The sequence below is a fragment of the Mastigoproctus giganteus genome, chromosome 14, assembly GCF_048544385.1.
Source record: "Mastigoproctus giganteus isolate SK-2022 chromosome 14, ASM4854438v1, whole genome shotgun sequence".
NCBI classification, from domain to species: Eukaryota; Metazoa; Arthropoda; class Arachnida; order Uropygi; family Thelyphonidae; genus Mastigoproctus; species Mastigoproctus giganteus.
The window spans coordinates 36,149,416-36,170,843 of NC_143588.1; the positions used below are offsets into that span (position 1 = coordinate 36,149,416).

General features: G+C 37.8%; 1 protein-coding gene across 1 annotated transcript in view; it reads left to right on the forward strand.

Moving 5' to 3' along the window:
- The window catches only part of Nup75 (nuclear pore complex protein Nup75), a 459,526-nt gene that overhangs the window by 381,189 nt on the left and 56,909 nt on the right, over positions 1–21,428 (forward strand). Inside the window, exon 20 of the mRNA XM_090389073.1 lies at positions 2,929–3,029. Within this exon, the coding sequence (XP_090245199.1) occupies positions 2,929–3,029 (101 nt within the window). The remainder of the gene's footprint in view (positions 1–2,928; positions 3,030–21,428) is intronic.

Sequence of the window (21,428 nt, forward strand, 5' to 3'; positions counted from 1 at the left end):
AATGTTTCCATTTTGAAATTTGTGTCTGTTGACAACATCAATTTGTCCAACTGAAAATAATTTATAAAAAATTTCCAGGACTGTTGGAGCCACCTGTGTAAAAGCAAAATCCCTTCCCTTACACTTATCAGTAATTATATCTTTAAATAAATCAGTGGACTAAGCACTCCAACTTAATGGTTCCTTTATCTGAAGATTTTTAATGCATAAAGAGTGAAGAATCACTGCTGCTAATCATATCACTTGTATTGTTTAATCTTGTTGCCTCTCTAAACACGATGATATAGAATTTCTGGATTGGTCATTTGTGTAAGTGACCAACCCGGAAATTTCAGTCATTATTGGGCGCCTCCGTAGCCAGGTGGGCAGGAGCAGCAGTGCGTAGCACATGCTTCTTGATTAGACCGGGGTTCGAGCTAGTCACCACCAAATACGGAGGATGCGGAAAGGTCAGGGAATGACCACCACATATTCCCAGAGCAATATGCCTTAGTTGCTAATGCTCCTAAAAACCAAATAACAACAATCAATCGTTATCTGGAAAGTTAAAATCTCACATGAGAAGACATGCTAATTTACTGGTCCCCTCTATTTCCTCTATTTGTCTTTATACTTTTTTTTTTTTTTTTTTTTCATTACTCTCATTAGCCATTTGGTCTGTACTTCTCTGATTTTCCACACCAGATTTTTTGTGTTTTAAAGCAGCTAACCATAATAGAGAAGGAACCCCAGGAGCTCACATCTGGTGAGTATAGGCTTGTCACAACCATGGTCCTGAGCTGGATATCATCATACTTCTGATGATAATAATTTTACTTCTGACTCTCTCTCTCTCTCTCTCTCTCTTTCTCTCAGGGTAATTCCGAAAAAATTTTTTTTTTTTTGGGTTGTGCAGCATAAGCCTCAGGCTTCCTTGCACTATATGGCTGGTAATAATAATTATAACTTTGTAAGAGTTTACCTGTGTTAGAAGAGGCAAAATGTTAGTTATAAAATGACTAACAAAAATGAAATAAAGCAATATTTACTAGTTATAAAATGAATAGCACCAATATGAGTGTTCGTAGATACACTATCGTATCCAGGTATCATCGTAAGGGGAGACATGATGACCAGGATTTTTTTTTTTTTTTTTGACATAGACCTAGGAACACTTATATGAGGTTTGGGGAATATGCCCCTGCATAGAGTTTCCTATTGGATTTCATGCTACAAATAGTTTTTTTTGATCAAATAATGCGTGGTGTGTTTTTTTTTTTTTTTTTTTGTACTTGAATGTAATTTTTAAGTGAGTTGAATTCTGTTGTACATTCCCAAGAAAATACATAATGGCATTGTACAAATAAAATGCATATTATACAAAGCACATATTTGTGGAAACTTAATTAGATTTTTCATTTCTAATGAGATCTGAACTAAAAGTGAGAGAAATTAATTGAGAATAATTTCTTCTTGTTTAAGAAGAGGCAAGGAAATAATTTCCATCTATAACAGCTTTGACTGTGGTTCAAGTTGTGGACAACAGAGAATCTACTAATTGAATAATTAGTTTTTATTATTTATTTTTGTTCTAATTATTTCTTGTATATGTCAGCTTTCTTCGGCTGAAGTCATAACCTTTGCTCTAAAATTGAAGAAAATGTATTTAAGAAATCTATTTTTGTTAAGAAAAAGTGCTTAAAGTTGTTGAGTTTATATGTAATGTATCTTTTATTTCAATATGTTTACTAAGTTTTGTTCATTATCTAAAGAAAATTATGCTTATTCTTTTATTTTGTTCAAAGTGTGTATTTGCATATAAATTAAATGCACAACCAATCTTAACAGAACTCGTGTAAAATAGGAATTTTTGATACACATTATTTTGAAGAATAAAATTTGAATGGCAACCCCAACTCTGAGTTTTTGTATAGATATATAATATATAGGCTGTGTTAAAAATGTGCATATATATGACTTCATTCATTACCATGAGCTTGAACAAAGTAGTTGTTAAAAATAAAAATAAAAAAAAAAGTTATTGCCCCAGAAAGAAATTGGGATGACAACTCTGCAATATGTAAATGAAATTTATATTTTGCATGGCAGTTTTCATTGTCAGCCATTAACTCATCACAACATCACACTATGATACTAGATTTTGTCCCACATTTAATAAAAACATAAATGTGGCAATCTGAACTGGCCCCTTTTTAAAATGCTAAAAAAGTTTAAATTTACCGCTGACTCATAAAGCCGTTAAGCTTTATGAGTCAGCTGTAAATTTGACACTTTGTATCCAGCTTTCAAGATTTGAAAATATCACAACACAAATTGCAGTCTGTTTGATCAAACTTTATTGTATAAGATGAACTGTCCCAGCAGCCAGATTCATTGGAGTCCACTGCACTGTTGTTGTATGGCCATGAATACCTGAAGAGTTTGCTGATTAAATTTTTTTCTGGGACACAAACCCTTTTTTTTTCTCTTTTCTCATTCTTATCCATCAGAATGCCAAATATTAGCTTAATTTCCTTACTCTCTTTGCAGCCTATGCACAAAATAATATCCTATTTGAAACAGCCCGAGAACATGCCACACTCATGAGATTGACTCACAGGAGAAATTCCTGCGGCAACTCCCCCCTCCTCGTCATACTAACATGAATCGTTTTATCTTTGCTGAATCTAACTTTAGTTACAGCTAAAAAAAGTAAATTAAATTTAGAGAACTATTACACTATATACTTAGTTTGTCTAATATTAAATATTCAAGTTTTCTAAGATGTTATTTGATGAGAGCCGTGCTACAAGATATTTTGGAAATTATACTGGGTAAATCTGAAAGGGTCTAGGTTTTTCATATTTGGTCTGATGTTGCACAGTTTAAAATTTAATTTTGATTGCTTGATTTAACTTAAAATAAATAAATTAATTATTTTTATTTTAGAGTACTGGCTGAATATACCGAGAAGGGAGAGTTTAAATGCTTTGCTGTTTTGAGCAACATGGGCTTTAGTATGCTTGTGAGTGACCAGCTGACATTTGTGGGTGAGTTGTCTCATCACCTTTATCATCTACATAAATTATAATAAATAAATTTAAAATATATGAATAAATGTGATAAAATGTAAAAATGCAAGGAAAGGATAATTTTCAGACATAACAGTTTTGACCGGTTCAATCTGTGGACAACAGAGAATCTGCTAATTGAATAATTAGTTTTTATTATTTATTTTATATATCTTGTATATATCTCTTTATATTGACACTAGTTCCCAAAGCCATATAAAATATTCAGCATTTTCCCCAGTGTCACTAGAATAGAAATATGAATTACAAGAATATAACAAGACATTATAATTCCAAACTACTCTCTTTTGATGTGAAGGCCAAGGTTCTCAACAATTCACAACATAGAATTTTCAGAACCGAAATGTAATTTTAAAATGTGCAGTGCATTGTTTTCAGAATAATAAAATAGTTCTATTTTTACCAGTGTTTTTATACTTCTTGAAAAGCATTAAAAGGCAAATTTCTTTAATAAAAGTCTAAAGGAAAAGTAACCATCGTCACAGAAGTAAAGCCACCTTTTGTTAAATTTTCCAGTTATTTAAAAAGACTAACCATTAATCCACATTTCCAACTGCTTGATCACTAAGTGCCACCATGCCTGCATCCACATGGCAGGGCTGGAAACTGAGAGTAAAATTCTTATCTCCCAGTACCAAAAGAAGCAAACATTTCTTATCAGTTGGCTTGTCTCAGATGAAATGAGTAAACAACATGATGATGATGATGATGATGACAGTTCCATCCAGGCTTCTGTGAAGTATCAGACTCGGTGATACTTCACAGAAGTATCTTCTGTGAAGTCAGACTCATTTAAAAATGCTTTGTAAGCATAGCAAACTCTCCTGAAGTTGTTTGGGGGCAGAAACAGGCAACTATTGGTACAAATGGTCAGACAAACGTGATTCGGAAAAAAAATTCAGTGATTACGATACATGCAGTGCCTGCCACAAGCATGATCAACTGGTTCTGTCGGCGCCTCCATAGCAAGGTGGGCAGGAGCAGCAGTGCGTAGCACACGCTTCTTGATTAGACCAGGGTTCGAGCCCGTGACCACCAATTACGGAGGATGCGGAAAGGTCAGGGAATGAACACCTCATATCCCCGGAGCAATATAGCCTTATTTGCTAATGCTCCTAAAAATCAAACAAGAACAACAACCGGTTCTGTCAAACAGGGCCCCACGTTCAAATGGTCTAAATAATATTTTCCACGTCTATCAGGAAGCCTAACACCATCTTAATGCCTAGTTACCCACATTATTGCCACTCCAACAGTGCTTGCACGAGTCGAACTGAAAATTTCTAGAAGTAGGGTGCATACTTCATTCTCAATGTATGTTTTGTTTGATATCGAACCTAATGCATTATTTAAAAATGTACAATTTTTATGTTATATTATATGCACTTTCAATAATATCTGTATTGTTTTTAACTTCTGGAGGTAAGGAAATAACAAACAACACCCTGCAAGTAATTCTGGAACAGGGTCCTGTAATTTTTGGGCCGGCCCTGCATACATGCTACATTAAACACTTGGAAAGATGTAATAGCAGAGTTGACAAGATAGGCACTATTCTCACTCATAATGTGATGAGTGAACTATTCTCACCCATTAACTCATTTAGTGTACCACTGATTGTAATCATACATCCCCAACCCAGCTAGACTTGGGGATGTATAAATTTCAATAATATGGACACTCCCCGACTGTCTATAGAGGGGTAGCCATTTGCCATGTCATTAGCTCTAAGAAGCACACTCCCATTGACTGCATTGTTCAAACAACAAAATGTCCAAACTGTCTAGGTAAATATTCTGCATATTCCAAAGACTGTGGTTAGTAGAGAAGAGTAAGGAAAATCCAACATTATAAAATTGCACATAATATATCGAAACAGTACACCCCCATTTTTTTCTTCACCCAATTATCTGATTAACTTTTTGAGATTTTAATGAAGTTTTTCACAGATAAAATAATGATAGATAGTAGGATGTTTATTCATAAAAGTGTCTATATAATATTGGGGCGCCTCTGTAGCCAGGTGGGAAGGAGCAGCAGTGCATAGTACACGCTTCTTAATTAGACCGGGGTTCGAGCCCATCACCACCAAATACGGAGGATGTGGAAAGTCAGGGAATGACCACCGCATATCCCGGAGCAATATGGCCTTAGTTGCTAATGCTCCTAAAAAGCATATAATATTGGTGTGAATACACCATAGATCACTCTTAAAGGCAAAAAACTATGTTTGTAGTGTCAAAGGGCATCATTTTATCTGTATCTCATATTATGCTCCTCTTTCACGAGTTGCAATGTATTGCACTACCTCGAATAAGTAATGCTTCACTAAAAGAGAAGACTATTGTTACTTATTCTCAGTTACTTATTCACACCAATATTATATAGATTATTTATACTCTTAAACCTTTGTTGCATTTAGTTTAACTTATTCATAAAAGTATCATACAAGATGTATAATAGCATCATAGAGGCAAAATTTACCTTTATTTTAGGATATCATACACTGATGTGCAAAACTTAGGACCAACACTGTTTCTAAAGGGTACAACCACAAAACCTTTACTTAAGGTACTCTTTGCTGATGAGAGTAGATTCTGTCTCAGCAGCGATTCTGGACGTCAGCTAATCTGGCGAGAGGTTGGCACATGGTATCACCCCGCAAACATCACTGAAAGGGATCTATATGGCCGTCAAGGTGTTATCGTCTGGGGAGGTGTTATCTTGGATGGACGTGCACAGCTCCAGATACTGGAAGGTGGTACTGTAACTAGTGCACTCTACTGTACTGAGGTAATCCTTCCCCGTGTGCGTCTGTTCCGAGGTGCCATTGGCCCCTAGTTCGTGTTTATGGATGATAATGCCAACCCCATCGCACTGCAGCTGTTGATATGCTTTTAGAAAGGGAGGACATTGTTCATATGGATTGGCCTGCCCATTCTGCCAATCTAAATCCCATCGAATACATATGGGACACTGTGTTGCCAATTTTGAATAAGGTCCCTGTATACCATTTTGTTCCCATTGTTGTGTTGGTGTTGTTTCCTTCATCATTTCTGTACCTCACGAGGTTCCTTTGGTATGCTTTTCCCATATCCAGGCCACTCCTATGAGAAGATACAGGTGAAAATCTGACTGGTCTTTAAATTTTGCACACCAGTCCTAGTCCTAATTTTTTAAATTGTAAATAAGGCAGTTTCCTCGTCAAATTTTTAGTTTTGGGCAATGCAGCTGAAACAGTAAAGCTCCCAATAATGGTTATAGGAAAATTTTCAAAGCGAAAAGCATTTAATGATTTTACTAATATCACTTCTTCCAGTGTACTATAATCATAAAAAGACACTTATTTCAAGAATTGTTCTGAATCAAATCTGGTCCTGAAGTGAAGGAATTTCTTAAGATCCAAAATTTTCCCCCAAAGCTCTTCTTTTATTGTTTATAAACTAGCACATCCTTTATTTTCAAGAAGATGATATTAAATATTGATCTTTTTTTTTCCTGAATATGACTGCCCATATTTAGCTAATAGATAAAAGGATTTTTAGAAAATTTCAAAAGAAGATATAGGTTCAAACTTTGACTCAAGTTTTGGAACAATTACAGATATGACTTATTCACTGAAATATATAAATGTCAAAGAGGTCCTTTACTGGCTAGCAAAATTGCGGAACCAAATACAACCCATTAGATTTCCAGAATCTTTGTGGAAAATGTGGTTAGCTGGCTGGCTGGCTTTAACAGAATTGCTAAATTCATTGATCCTGAGTAAACAGCTAATCAGAACTTCACAGATGGTCAATTTTTAAATATATTTCAGCAAATGAAAGGTTGTGAAGGTATTCATGAATCTGATATGAAAGATTGGCTAACAAAAGACAAAAATCAAGAAATTACTGATTAAAAAAAATGTATAACTTGACTGAAAAAGAAAAACACTGTGACATTGCTAGTTTCTCCATTGTGTAATTTACATGGAAGGTCTTGAAGTAGCTTATCATTGATAAAAGTTGTCACAGACATTCTCTCAGATATGCCAGACAAGCTGTACTTGCTAACTGGGAGTCTAAAACGCCGATGGAACTGATATTCGGGTGACACTCAAGTCAAGTGGACCCAATTTCGGCCAAGTCCGGATGGTCTGTGACAGCCAAATCCTCTGCTTGCACCTTCACGATGGTGAGACTGTTAGTAATCCTGGGTATAACTTCCATGCACAAGTACATGATGGGTGACCACCCAGGTGTGTACCAACGTAAGCAGGGGTCGAGGTGTGGCGCCCACACCACATCGCCGCCCCTCTATGTTACCAGGCAGTACTAGTTGGTAGATGACTCTCATCAACCGGTGAAATACCACCACTTTGATTATTGGAGGCTTGAAGTGGTGGAACCCATGTTTAGTCTCTAGAGCTAAGTTCCGGTCAACCCTTCCCTATCTCTTCCATCATGCAGTATGATTGATGACTTTTGAGGTTATGATGAACGTCGTGGCGACATCCAATATTCCTTACATTTCGAGGGTAGAGCTCTAAAACGGTGTTCGCAGGCCGGCCGCTAGTTAGTACACCGGACCGAACCTATTGGTAACTCTCTAGGAGGCCTCCGGATCAGCTAGTACATAATCTTGCTACCTCTACTCTGCCAGATAGTGACTGGAGGGAGTCCAAGTAGTGTGTATGCGGGGAGCATTGTCAAGGCCACGTTATGTCAAGGATCTGGGTATATTCTTACCACGTGTACGCCATATCCAAAAATTTCATTACTTTATACAGCATGTCCCACCCACTTTTTCTTACTATTGAATACACCATGAATTGTCAAAATAATAGAGCAAGCTTATCTGCGAAAAGATCTAAACCTCCCAAGGACTTCCTAATTCATTTCACAAATATACGTGGTCTCAATTCTAATCTCAACGATGTCCATTTTCACTTGCAGTCTGCCAAACCCCATGTACTTTTTTTGACAGAATCTCAGTTATCGGTTGATTCAACTACTGCTCATCTCAAATGCCCAAATTATTCGCTGTATGATTCCTTTCGCCTCAAAGGTGGTACTTGTGCATATGTCCGTTCTGATATTCCCTGTCAGAGACTTGGCAATTTGGAATCTCCTCTCATTGATCTTCTCTGGCTTAAAATCTCTCTACCTCATTGTGTCAAATTCATCTGTTGTCTCTACCATTCTCCCAACTCCACTAATCACTTGGAGCTCTTTGACTTCCTCTCTTTGCAACTTGACTTTCTCCAGTCCAACTTTCCTAACAGTGAGGTAATTTTCCATGGTGATTTTAATATTCACAACTCCAGCTGGCTTCCGTTTTCTAGTCACACCGACCCAGCAGGTCGAGATGCTGAGGCTTTTGCAATTACTAATGACCTAGCACAGACTGTTCATTTACCTACAAGAATACCGGACAATCCTAATCATACAGCCAATACACTTGATCTTTTTTCAAAAACAACCCTTCTAAGTACACGGTTGAAGTGAGAGGTCCTTTAGGCACGTCAGATCACAACTTAGTGATTGTCTCTTCTCCAATGGAACCTTTATCTCATGGCTATTCCCAACCTCGTGTTTTTTGGCATTACAAGAATGCAAAATGGGATGACCTGCGAGACTTCTTTTCCTTGGTCGGATTACTGTTTCAAAACTTCTGATGTCAACGTTTGCTCAGATCGTGTCAGTGAAATTATTCTTGCAGGAATGGAATCCTTTATCCCACACTCTACTTTAAAATCTCGTCCTTTATCTAAACCTTGGTTTTCCAATAAATGTGCTAAGGCTGTCCAAGAGAAGAATGTTGCATATCGTAATTGGCTTGTTTCTAATTCTTCAGTTTCATTTTCTGCCTACACCAAAGCTCGCAACAATTGTAAAGCAGTTATTAATCAGTCCAAACTAGAGTTTGAACAGGCTTAGAGTAGAAAACTTGCTTCTTGCCCTAATGGTAGCCGAGCATTCTGGTCTCTTGCCAAAGCTATTGGCCGCAACTTTTGCCCGTCTCTGCTCCCACCTCTGTCCAAACTAGATGGTTCTGTTGTCACTTCAGCCAAGGATAAAGCTGACCTGCTAGCATCCCATTTTTCTTCCAGCTCATGTATTAATGATCTTGGTAAAACACCTCCCACCATTCCCAACACGTTCCATTCAATGCCTCCTATGGTCTTCCATCAAAAGGATATCAGAAGGATTTTGATGAATCTTGATGCTAAGAAAGCTCCAGGTCCTGATGGTATTTCTCCACTTGATCTCAAAACCTGTGCTCCTGAACTTACTCCTATTCTTTGCCGCCTTTTTTCACTTTCTTATTCCAAAGGTGTTTTTCCTTCTGCTTGGAAATTTGCTCATATTCAGCCAGTTCCTAAAAAGGGTGACAAATCCCTCCCATCCAATTATCGTCCCATTGCAATTACTTCTACTCTTTCTAAAGTAATGGAGAAATCAATTAACTGCCAAATCTTAAACTACCTAGAAACCTTTTGTCTGAGCAACGATCGCCAGTATGGATTCCGTCAGTGTCGATCCACTGGTGATATTCTGGCTTATGTTACCCATTTATGGACTAATTCAATGGAAAGGTTCAGTGAAACACAAGTAGTTGCTCTTGACATCTCAAAGGCTTTCGATCGTGTTTGGCATAAAGGTCTTCTAAACAAGCTTCCATCTTATGGTTTGCCAACTGTTTTTAGTAATTGGTTATCCAGTTTTCTCTCTGATGCTCACTGAGGGTGGTAGTAGTAGTAGTAGTAGTAGTGGCGGCATGTGATGCAAGAAAGCAAATGTATGAGCTTATGCAGCATCAGCCAAAAAAAAAAAAAAAAAAATATCACACCATTCCCTCCAAATGCCCGTCCAGTTCCTCCTTAAATTTATTCAAGCTATCAACTTCCACAACGACAGATGGAAGTTTGTTCCAGCAATTAACCACCCGCTGGCTAAAGGCAAATTTCCGCACATCTATTCTACATCTGTCTTTTCTTAATTTGAATTTATGCCTCCTTAGGTTCGTAATCTGAACAAGTAGAAGGATCCCATCAGAATTCAGCGTGCTCAATCCATTCAAGGCCTTATATACCTCAATCAGATCACCGCGCAGGTGCCTAGTCTCCAGCCACTGCAATTTGCAGAACCTTAAGCCTCTCTTGGTAAGAGGATCCCTTCATTCCCCTCACCAATCTTGTTGCCCTTCTCTGTACCCGCTCAAGTAAATCTACATCCTTCCTAAAATGAGGTCTCCAGATCTGTACGCAGTACTCAAGGCGTGGCCTGACCATTGCCTTATACAGAGGGACAATCACCTCCTTTTCCCTGCTAGCAAAATTCCTATATATCATTGACAAAACCCCATGACCTGCCCTGGCAGCCTGTCTGCATTGCTCAGAGAACTTCATATCTGACTGCACAATTACTCCCAGGTCTTTTTCATTTTCTACCACCTTAAGTGTAGTACCACACAGTTGGTACGTTTCTCTGGGGTTATTTCTACCCATATGCAGTACTTTGCATTTGTCAAGGTTAAACTTCAGTTGCCACTTCTTAGCCCATCTGCCCAAATTATGTAGATCCTGTTGCAGTAGCAGACTGCCATTACTGTCATTAACAACCCTGCCAACCTTTGTATCATCTGCAAACTTCGACATTAAGCCTGATATACCTTCATCAATATCATTGATAAATATACAAAACAACAGTGGACCTAAAACCGAACCCTGTGGGACTCCACTAATAACATTAGTCCAAGAAGAGGAGCACCCATTGATTACCACCCTCTGTCTTCTCGCACTTAACCATCCTTTTATCCATTGTAGCAACTTACCCTTAATACCATTCTGCTCCAATTTGTACAATAGTCTTCCATGCACAACAGTGTCAAAAGCTTTCCTGAAATCCAAATATATGATATCAAAATTGTTTTTTGCATCCAGTTCCTTTGTAACCACATCATAATATCCTATCGCCGACCGGGCTAGCCGAGTGGGTAAAGTACCTGCCCGGCAACCCAAAGGTCGCGGGTTCGATTCCCGCCTCGGGCTTGGATCAAAGTACTGCAAAAACTTTGGGAGGTGCAATATGGCCACAGAAGCCGATGCGCCAACAACTACCAAATCAAAAAAAAAAAAAAAAATATCCTATCAAATTTGTCAGACAAGACTTTCCCTTAACAAACCCCTGCTGTGTCTGAATTATTGCTGCAGTCTTGTCTAGATGATCCTGCAATGCATCTTTAACCAGTGACTCCATTATTTTACCCGGAACAGAAGTTAAACTAACTGGTCTGTAATTACTCGTGTCACCCTTCGATCCCCCTTTGTGAATTGGGGATACATTTGCACATCTCCAGTCCGTGGGAACCTCCCCCGAGTCCAAGGATGCTCTCATAATTATGGCTAAAGGTTTGCTTAGTTGCCTTGCCGCCTCCTTTAATATAACTGGATAGATCCCATCCACCCCAGGTGCTTTTCTTACGTTTAACTTCAACAATTTCTCTTCCACCTTGCTCTCAGTTATTACAAGATCATTAAGCACCCTGCTACAATTTGATAACCTTCTGCCATTTTCAAACCTTAATAATTCCTCACGTGTGAATGTAGATGCAAAATACTCATTCAGTTTGTTTGCTATCTGAGCAGGATCATCAACAGTCGAACCATCAATGTCAAGTGGACCAATCAGATTCATCCCCTTCCTTTTAGAGTTTATATAAGTAAAGAAATCCTTGCTGTTTTTCTTAGCATCTTTTGCCAAGGATTTCTCGTAATCTGCCTTCGCCTGCCGAACCTCCTTTGTGACCTGATTACAGATTAACTTATATCTGCCATAGGCTTCTGAGTCGCTTGATAATTTATATGCATCCCATGCATTTTTCTTCTCTGTTACGAGTCTCATTAGTTCATTTGACAACCATTTAGGCCTAAACCTTGAACAATATTTCTTAATAGGTATGGAACTTTTAGTAGCTTCCACGATTAATTCCTTGAATGCTTCCCACTTAGAATTTACTGTTGGTAACATCGTCAGTTGATCCCACTGTACAGAATTTAAAAACTGTCGGAGACCACTGTACTCGCCTTTACGGAAGCAAAAACCCTTTCCTTTACCCCTGATGGTAATTAAATCTTTAAGTAAATCCCACGTCAGTACACTGTGATCACTGCCACCTAGTGGTTCTTTTATCTGCAAATTCCTAATACATGAATGATCACTGCTGATAACCAGATCAAGAGTATTACTTTCTCTGGTTGCCTCTCGAGCATGCTGCTGCAGAAAACAATCATCCAATAAATCCACAAAAGTCTGACTAGTGTGTGAGGGCCCAACCCACAACTTCCAGTCAATATCTGGGAAGTTAAAATCCCCCATTATAAGACATTCCGATTTACTAGCCCACTCTGTTTCTCTGTACAATTGTTCATTGTACTCATTCGAGTCATTAGGCCTATAACACACTCCTACTCTAATTTTTGCTTTCTCAGTGCTTATGTCACACCAAACTGACTCAACAGTGCACTGTTCATCTATATCAACTGGATGCACTTCTTTTGATTTTATATTTCTCTTTATTAACAGCATAACACCTCCCTTCCTATCCTGTCTATCCTTTCTGTACACATTGTACTCCCCAAATTCCAGTTCGGCATTCCTTATATCTGGGTGACACCCCGTCTCTGATATCCCAACAATATCCGCCTTTGTTGTCTTGACCAACACTTTAAATTCATCGAATTTATTTACTATACTTCTAGCATTGGTATACATGCAAGTATACATGCACCTATTCCCAGCCACTCTAACACATCCCATATACCCACCTGTTTCACGATGACTGACATCCGTCCCTGAAACCCCCAACACCCCTCACTCAAGGTCGCTACTTATTCTAATAGAAGTTGTGCAAGAATCACCTTCACCTCTGCCTACGGCTACTGTTAGTCCTTTTATCCCCCCAAGCTATCAGTTTTCCGACCCACCTAACACTGCCTCGATAGCATCAGCAAATATTCTTGCACCCTTTCTATTTAAGTGTATCCCGTCCCTGTAGAAGCAATCTCTCCTGTTAACAAGTACAGTCCAGGCTGAAAAAAATTCTACCCCTTGAGCCTTGCACAATCTTTCCAGGGCTGAATTGATTGACAAGGCTCTCATCATATACTCCCTCCTATCGTGTCTGGGCAGATGGTAGATGGCTCTCTGTCTTCTAACTTCTCCACTAATGGCAGTGTCCCCCAAGATTCAGTTCTTTCTCCCACTCTTTTACTCTTGTATATTAATGACGTTCTTCCATTGACTGGAAATCCTATCCATAGTTTTGCCGATGATAGCACATTGCATTCCACTTTCCATTTTGAGAAACCTTGTCCTGCTCAATCAGCTTCAACTTCTCGAAAGTCTGCTACCAATTCCTTAAATGCCGATCTTCAGGTAATTCTCCAGTGGAGTAAAGACAACTTAGTTGATTTCAACCCTTCTAAAACTCAGTCTTGTCTTATATCTCGCAAAAAGGATTTTTCTGCTCCAATGCTTATCTTTAGTGACACTCCGATTTCTATGCAAAATGATATATCTCTTTTGGGGATTACCCTGACGTCTAATCTCTCTTGGCACAAGCACATTACAAATATTGCTTCCTCTGCATCTAAAAAACTTGGTTTTCTCTTTCGCTCTCGGCGTTACTTTTCTTCCAAACAGCTGCTCACTCTGTATAAATCGCAAATCCGCCCTGCCATGGAATATTGTTCTCACATTTGGGGTGGTGCCCCCAAAACCTCTCTGTCTTCTTGATTCCATTCAGAAGAGGACAGTTAGGTTAATTAATGATTCATCTCTAACAGAGTCTCTCCACGCGCTTTCTCATAGACGTACTGTTTCTGCTGCATGCCTCTTCTACAGATACTTCCATGGGCACTGTTCTTCTGAATTGGCTTCTATAATTCCCGCTCTCTTATTCAAAACAGTCCGAACACGTGCCGCCACCAGCCAACATCCATTTACTGTCCAACTTCAAACCCACAGAACCAACTTTTCATCTTCCTCATTTATTCATTCAACTGCCGTTTTCTGGAACAACCTTCCTTCATATGTATTTCCTGAAAATTACAATCTACAGAAGTTCAAGTCCAATGTCAACAAATATCTTCTTTCATCTTCTCAACCTCCAACCCAAGCACAGTACTAAGTACTATAGGTTCTAATACCTCTCGTGTTTGGGGTTCACATAAAAAAAAAAAAAAAAAAAGAACAAGAACAAACAAAAATTGGATTATTTTCAAGAATAAAGAAATTGTGTTAGAAAGTTAAAATTCAGAAAATTATTCTGTTTTCTTCATTTTATTTTAATGTCTGTTAATCTTTAAAATACATATTTTATTAATGTTCATTTAAATATATTTTGTTCTGTAAATAATATCTACATATATATGTATATCCTTATAGACAAGTATATCTACATCCAGCATACATTCTTCTATGCAAATATACATGCTTACAGGGATTTATGCTGGATTGCAAGCTGAAAGTTAAAAGATAGGAGAGAGGGTTGGCATAAATAACACTGAACAACAAATTTTGGGTCATATCTTGTTATTGTCATGGAAGTAAGTTTACTTTATCTATTTTGGGGTGCTCAACACGGAAATAGTGCTTAAAATGCCAGATTGGCTCTTCTTTTCAAAAAAAGTCGTTTTTTTATATTTATACAAAGTATTTTTTATTTATATGGCAGTAAGATGTAGCTACAAACACATACCTGTATTGACTTTTGCTTGTATTCAGCTTCAGGAGCATCCCTTTTCACCATCCAACAATAATTGGCTAACGTGGTGGCACTCCATTTGCTTTTGTATCTTTGTTCCATTGCTGCGATGTGTTGATAGAAGTGCTTGCCATGTTTTTTGCTTACGGCACCACAATTTGGTGGGAATAAATCCAGGTGTGAGTGCCAAGCGAGTGACTATAGCAATTTTGAAAGCGATTTACTTAAAAGAGCGGTTGATTATAGAATAGTGTTATTTTTCTGAAGTTATTTAATTTTGCACTTCTGAAGTAAAGAAGTTAGCTCACTTGACAGGAAGACAATACACCTTTCTCTTTGTATATAGAAATAACTTATTAACACTCTAACAGCTAATCTTTCCTTATCGCTTGGTCACTGATGGCACCGCTCCTGCCTCCATGTGGTGGGGCTGGAAGTCTGGGAGAGAAATCCACTCTCCCAGTGCTAAAAGGAGCAATGATGGAAAACACAAAACAGTCCAGCTGCAGATCTACTGATCCAGATCTAGATAGGCATGATCCAGATCATGACTTAAACCCATCCCATGCCAAGAGACAAAAAAAAAAAAAAAAGAAAGGACAAATTATTCTGCTCCTCTCTTTTTAATATTGCATTCCTCCACAGACCAACCACTGAGTAAGTTATCTCCATTTTTGATTCAGAAATGGTTCACCGATTAAGATCTGGAGATTTATTAGTGGAGATGAATGAACACAGATATGCGAAAGACTCCTGAAAATTTCTACCTTTGGTGGAATTCCCACAATGGTTACCCCGCATGCCACCTTGAACTCCTCTAAAGGGATAATATCAGAATGGGATCTCCTAAATGTATCGGAAGATGAACTTGTCCATGAATTAAACAACCAAAAAGTAATCCACGCAGAAAGAATTCTTATCAAAAGAGATGGAGAACTTGTCCCTACTCAGACAGTCATATCGACATTTAAAACACCAATTCTCCCCACAAGTATAAAAGCTGGATACCTCAGATGTCATGTTCGATCATACATTCCCAGTCCGGTACGGTGCTGCTTCAAGTGCCAAAAATTTGGTCATTTGCAAACTGTATGCAGAGGTGTAGTCACTTGTGCTGCTTGTTGTTCTAAAGAACACACACATACCGACTGTAACAAGGAAACTCAAAACTGTCCTAACTGTCATGGTAATCATTCTGCCTTCTCTAAGGACTGCGATCAATGGAAACCAAAGAAGAATATTCAGAAATATAAAATAGAGCATAAGGTGTCATATCAAGTGGCAAAAAAGCACTTTACAATTTCTGTTAAATCATCTACGTATGCGTCAATTACTCAACGACTACGCTCGGTATCAACTCAAACTGACTGCTCAGTCCCTCCAGATATGCAACTCAAGAAGTAAATACACCAGTAACAATACCTCCAGATAAGAATCCCAATCAGCAACAGAAAGAACAAATCAAGACCTCTGAAAGAACTGATAAAAACAAACTCAGATCTGATACCATGGACATCGATGAAAAAGCAGGCGAAGACGATACAATTCTTGAAATTCATCCAGAAGATGACATTGAAACAGGCAGACCAGTTTTCTCGAAGAAGGAAAAGGCAAAAATAGACAGGCGTAAGCAGACAACTCCACGGACGTTAGCAGACACCAATTAAAACCAGACAATGGGTACAGTTATTCAGTGGAATTGTCATGGGCTCCATGCTAACTTAGATGACTTTTACGATCTGTTAAGTAAATATAAGCCTGTTGCAGCATGCATTCAAGAAACCAATCTCAAAAATACAGTATCTCTGACAATTAAACATTATACTATATATAGAAAAGATAGAAGTTCCTCTAATTCAGCTCATGGAGGAGTAGCAGTCATAGTGAACTCTGTAGTTCCCTGTAGACCTATCCCCATGCAAACATCTTTAGAGGTGGTTGCAGTTCATGTCACCATTGGTATCATAGTAACCTTAGTTTAGTTGTATCTATCACCAAACCATACATACAGCCTTGATGATTTAGATGATATAGTAAAGCAAATATCTGTTCCCTTTTGTATTATGGGTGACTGGAATGGCCATCATCCCCTATGTGGTTCCCAACGTCTTGACTCTAGAGGACAGATAATAGAAAAATTTTTAGATAAACATAATCTAACTATTCTAAACACCGGTGATCACACATACGTATGCTCCCCAGCGATGTTTCCTATCATAGACTGGACTGTTACTGATAACCCCTGTGGTAGTGATCACTTTCCTATAATCTGTACTTTCAGCTCAAGTTCTCCTCCCCAGAGAGACATTAGGACAACCTGGAAATTTGACAAGGCTAACTGGACTAAATACCAGGAAATAGCTCAAATAGATACTTCCATCATTACAACCCTCACAATTGATTCTGCAGTCAGGTATACTACACAAAAAATAATGAAAGCATCGGAATCTGCTATTCCAAAATCTTCATCCAAAAATAAATCATCCTAAAAAAGAAAGGAATAAGTACTGGAATCTGTTTCGAAACTATCCAACCACAGCCAACCTCCTACAGTTTAAGAGAGCCAGAGATAAAGCTCATCATATAAGACGAGAGAGTAAAAAAGAAGCATGGGCACGTTATGCTTCCACCATAAACAGATCCACAGATACTTCTATAATTTGGAAAAAAATCAAAAGAAGAATTAAAGGCAAATACTCGCAAACAGCTTCTCCTATTCTACTTGTAAGAGGGAAGGAAATTTCTGAACCTGTAGAGATTGCCAATGTCTTAGATACTTCATTTGAAACACTTTCAGCTGTTGCCACATATGAATCAGCATTTCAATTGTTAAAATCCCACACAGAAAAATACAAACTAAAATTTAATACTGCCATCCCATATTAGTATAACCTACCTCTGACCATGATTGAATTGTGCAGTGCACTTGCCCGATCGAAGAACAGCGCTCCAGGCCCTGATGGAATTTTTTACACCATAATCTGTCATTTAAGTGAGGATTCGTTAACTGCCCTCTTACAACTGTATAACAAAATTTTTTGAGAGGAGTATTACCCTGCTAGCTGGTGCCATTCTTATGTGCTTGCGTTCCTGAAACCAGGAAAAGACCACACAGATCCCAGAAATTATCACCCTATTTCTCTAACCAGTTGTCGGGGAAAAACATTGGAAAAAATAGTTAACACTAGACTGACATGGTTTCTAGAAACGGAAAACATTCTAAGTCCAAACCAGCATGGCTTCCGGAGAAGAAGATCTATGTTTGATCTCATTATCAAAGCAGAAACAAATATCCGGAACACTTTCCTCAGAAATGAGCACCTAGTCATGACATAGAGAAAGCCTTCGATACAACTTGACAATATGGAATTCTTCAGGACTTATATAAATGTGGACTTGGGGGTCATCTGCCGAAATTCATTAAGAATTTTCTAAGCAATAGATCGTTTCAGGTCTGATTCCATTCTTCATTGTCTCGAGCATATGTACAAGAAGAGGGAGTTTCCCAAGGTTCAGTGTTGAGCGCCACACTCTTTGCCATTGGATTGATGCCATAACCAATACCTAATACAGTTGACACATACCTATACGCTGACGATCTTGCCATTTCATGTCATTCTCAAAATATGCGACTAATTGAAAGACAACTACAAGGTACCATTAAAAAATAGTCTCTTGGGCCAAAAACAACAGATATCGACTTTCTAAACCAAAAACAACTGCCATACACTTCTGTCGCAAACGTTCTTTACATCCTGATCCAGACCATCAGTTAGATTCTCATCGCATTACTCTCCAGCCTAGTATTAGATTCCTTGGTGTAATACTTGATAAAAAATTAAACTTTCTGGAACACATAAAACATATTCGTACAAGTTGTCTTAGTAAACTAAATCTTCTCAGAGTAATTTCTTCTATGTCATGGGGTGCAGATCGTTACGTGTTGCTACACCTGTATCGTTCGTTAATTAGATCCAGGTTAGATTATGGGTCTCCTGCATATGACTCGGCTAGACCGAGTGCACTGAAATGGCTCGATCTTGTACATCATAGTTGCACTGGGGGCTTTTCGTACTTCAACAGTCTTAATTCTGTATACCGAAGCCTACAAGCCACCGCTACATCTTCGACGACAAGTTCTGTTATTAAATTACACAGCCAAAATCAGCAGTCTTCCACATCATCCCATGTGGCAATATCTCTTTATGCCTAAATGGAGTGAACTCTATGAAAGTAAACCACGGCCCAATAAACCATCTGGCATTAGGCTTCAAGCTCTTATCACAAGCTGGGACCTGAATTTTACTAACATACTTCAGGATACTAGCATGGAAACCTAGCCATGGCAAATGCCCCCGATACATATTGATAGATACTTTCAGCAATGGGGAAAGAATAACCGTCCAGATTCCAACATTAGGCAAATTCATATGACCCACTCCTCTGAGTTTAGCTCTTCCATTCAAATATATACAGATGGATCCAAGACTGGTAATAAAGTTGGTACTGCTGTAGTATTACCAAATGTCACCATCTCCAGACAGCTCCCATCTGAATGCAGTACTTATACCTCAGAATTATACGGTATTGTTCTAGCCCTAGAGAATATCAAAGAAGACTGGTATAACAAATTCATCATATATACAGACTCGTTAAGTGCTTTTAATGCTCTACAGTGTAAATTCTTCCCTAGTCATCCGCTGGTACAGAAAATTTGGGCACAGCTACTAGAACTTCATGGGCAGCTAGCAATATTTTGTTTGATTCCTGGACACGTTGGAATCCCAGGAAACGAGCAGGCAGTTTTTGGCTGCTAAATGTGCTAAAATGTGATACCATCTAATTTCAGGACTCCTTATATTGACCATAAATCCATTATCAAACAGATGTATAAAGAACAGTGGACATGCATGTGGCAAGATCAAGCAAACAATAAACTTCTTGAAATCAAGAGAGAGAACCCAAACAATGGCAATCCAGTCTGAGATGAAACAGAAAGGAAGAAACCATCCTACCAGATTACGCATTGGTCATACATTCCTTACAGGTGCCTCCATAGCCAGGTGGGAAGGAGCGGCAGTGCGTAGCACACGCTTCTTGATTAGACCGGGGTTCGAGCCCGTCACCACCAAATACGGAGGATGTGGAAAGGTCAGGAATGACCACCGCATATTCCCGGAGCAATATGGCCTTAGTTGCTAATGCTCCTAAAAACCAAATAACAACAACAAATACATTCCTTACTCATAGCTACCTACTAACAAACGATGATCCTCCACAATGCAATAACTGCTTATGCCCATTAACAGTAAAACATATCATCATGGAATGCCCGCTATATCTGAAAGAATGGAAAACTGCTCTTCTCTCATTTTCTCTCAGTTATCATTACAGTGTGTTCTAGGAGATTGTGAGGACATGGATGACATTTTTCTCTTTCTAAAATTGATAAATAAATATCACAATATATGAACCATATCACGTGTAAGACAAACAAAGAAGATATTAGACAGTAATTAGGCTATAAGTGCATTATAGCCTAAGTTGCTGATGCACCAATAAATTTAACAACAACAACAGCCAGGTGTGAATCCAAGAAATTTATCTTCAATGACATGTTGCACCCGAGTTTTTCGTAACAAATAATGAGATCTTCCACAAGTTGCCTTCATTGGCAGCTTTAACATGTTCTAAAAAACCAGTTGAACACCCTTCTAGAGGAGGTTTAGAAAAGAATGAAAAGTCATGCCTATGGCTAAGATGTGAATTGCCAAGTTTGACAATGAGACATGTTTGGCTACATTGGTAAATTATTTTTAAAAATTATACACAAGTGAAGTAAATATTAGAAAACAAAGAAAATAAGATCAGTGAAGAGAATGTAAAATTAAATGCAGAAGAAATTAAAGGAATAATATGAAAGCTAAAAAATAGGAAAAGTGTTATGGAGGAGAAAAGCTAAGTATAGAATTAATTATTGAAAGAGATTTTTAAAGAAAAGAACACCAAATGATTGACAGAACAATATAACAATACCGTTATGTGGAAAAAGAGAATTGCCAAAAAATTATAGGGGTATAAATTTATTAAACAATTCATCGAAACTGTATACAAAGATAACATGAGAAAAATTTCAATGAAACTTTAGAATTTAGTGGCAAGCAGCAAGGATTTAGGAAAAATAGAAAACACTTAGATGCCATATTTATGATAAAGCAGGTAATAGAAAAATTATTAGAGTATAATAGACCAATTTATACGTTTTATAGATTTAACAAAAATTTTTGATAGTTTTGTTTAATTTGTTATCAGTCTCTTTGATCTCATTTGATTAAGAAAGTACAGAAGAAATAGCTAAATAAATAAGACAAGAAGACTCACTGAGTTCAACTCTTTTCAGCATGATAATGGATGAACTAATTAATGAAGTGAATAGGGTAAATAAAGTAATTAGAATAAAAAATTAAATATAATCTATTTAGATGATACAATACTAATGGCAGAAAATGAAAAAAGTTTGCATAGAATACAACATCATTTTAATGAAAAAAAAAAAATAATAATAATAATGATAAAAAAAAGCAAGAGTATAATATGAATATATCC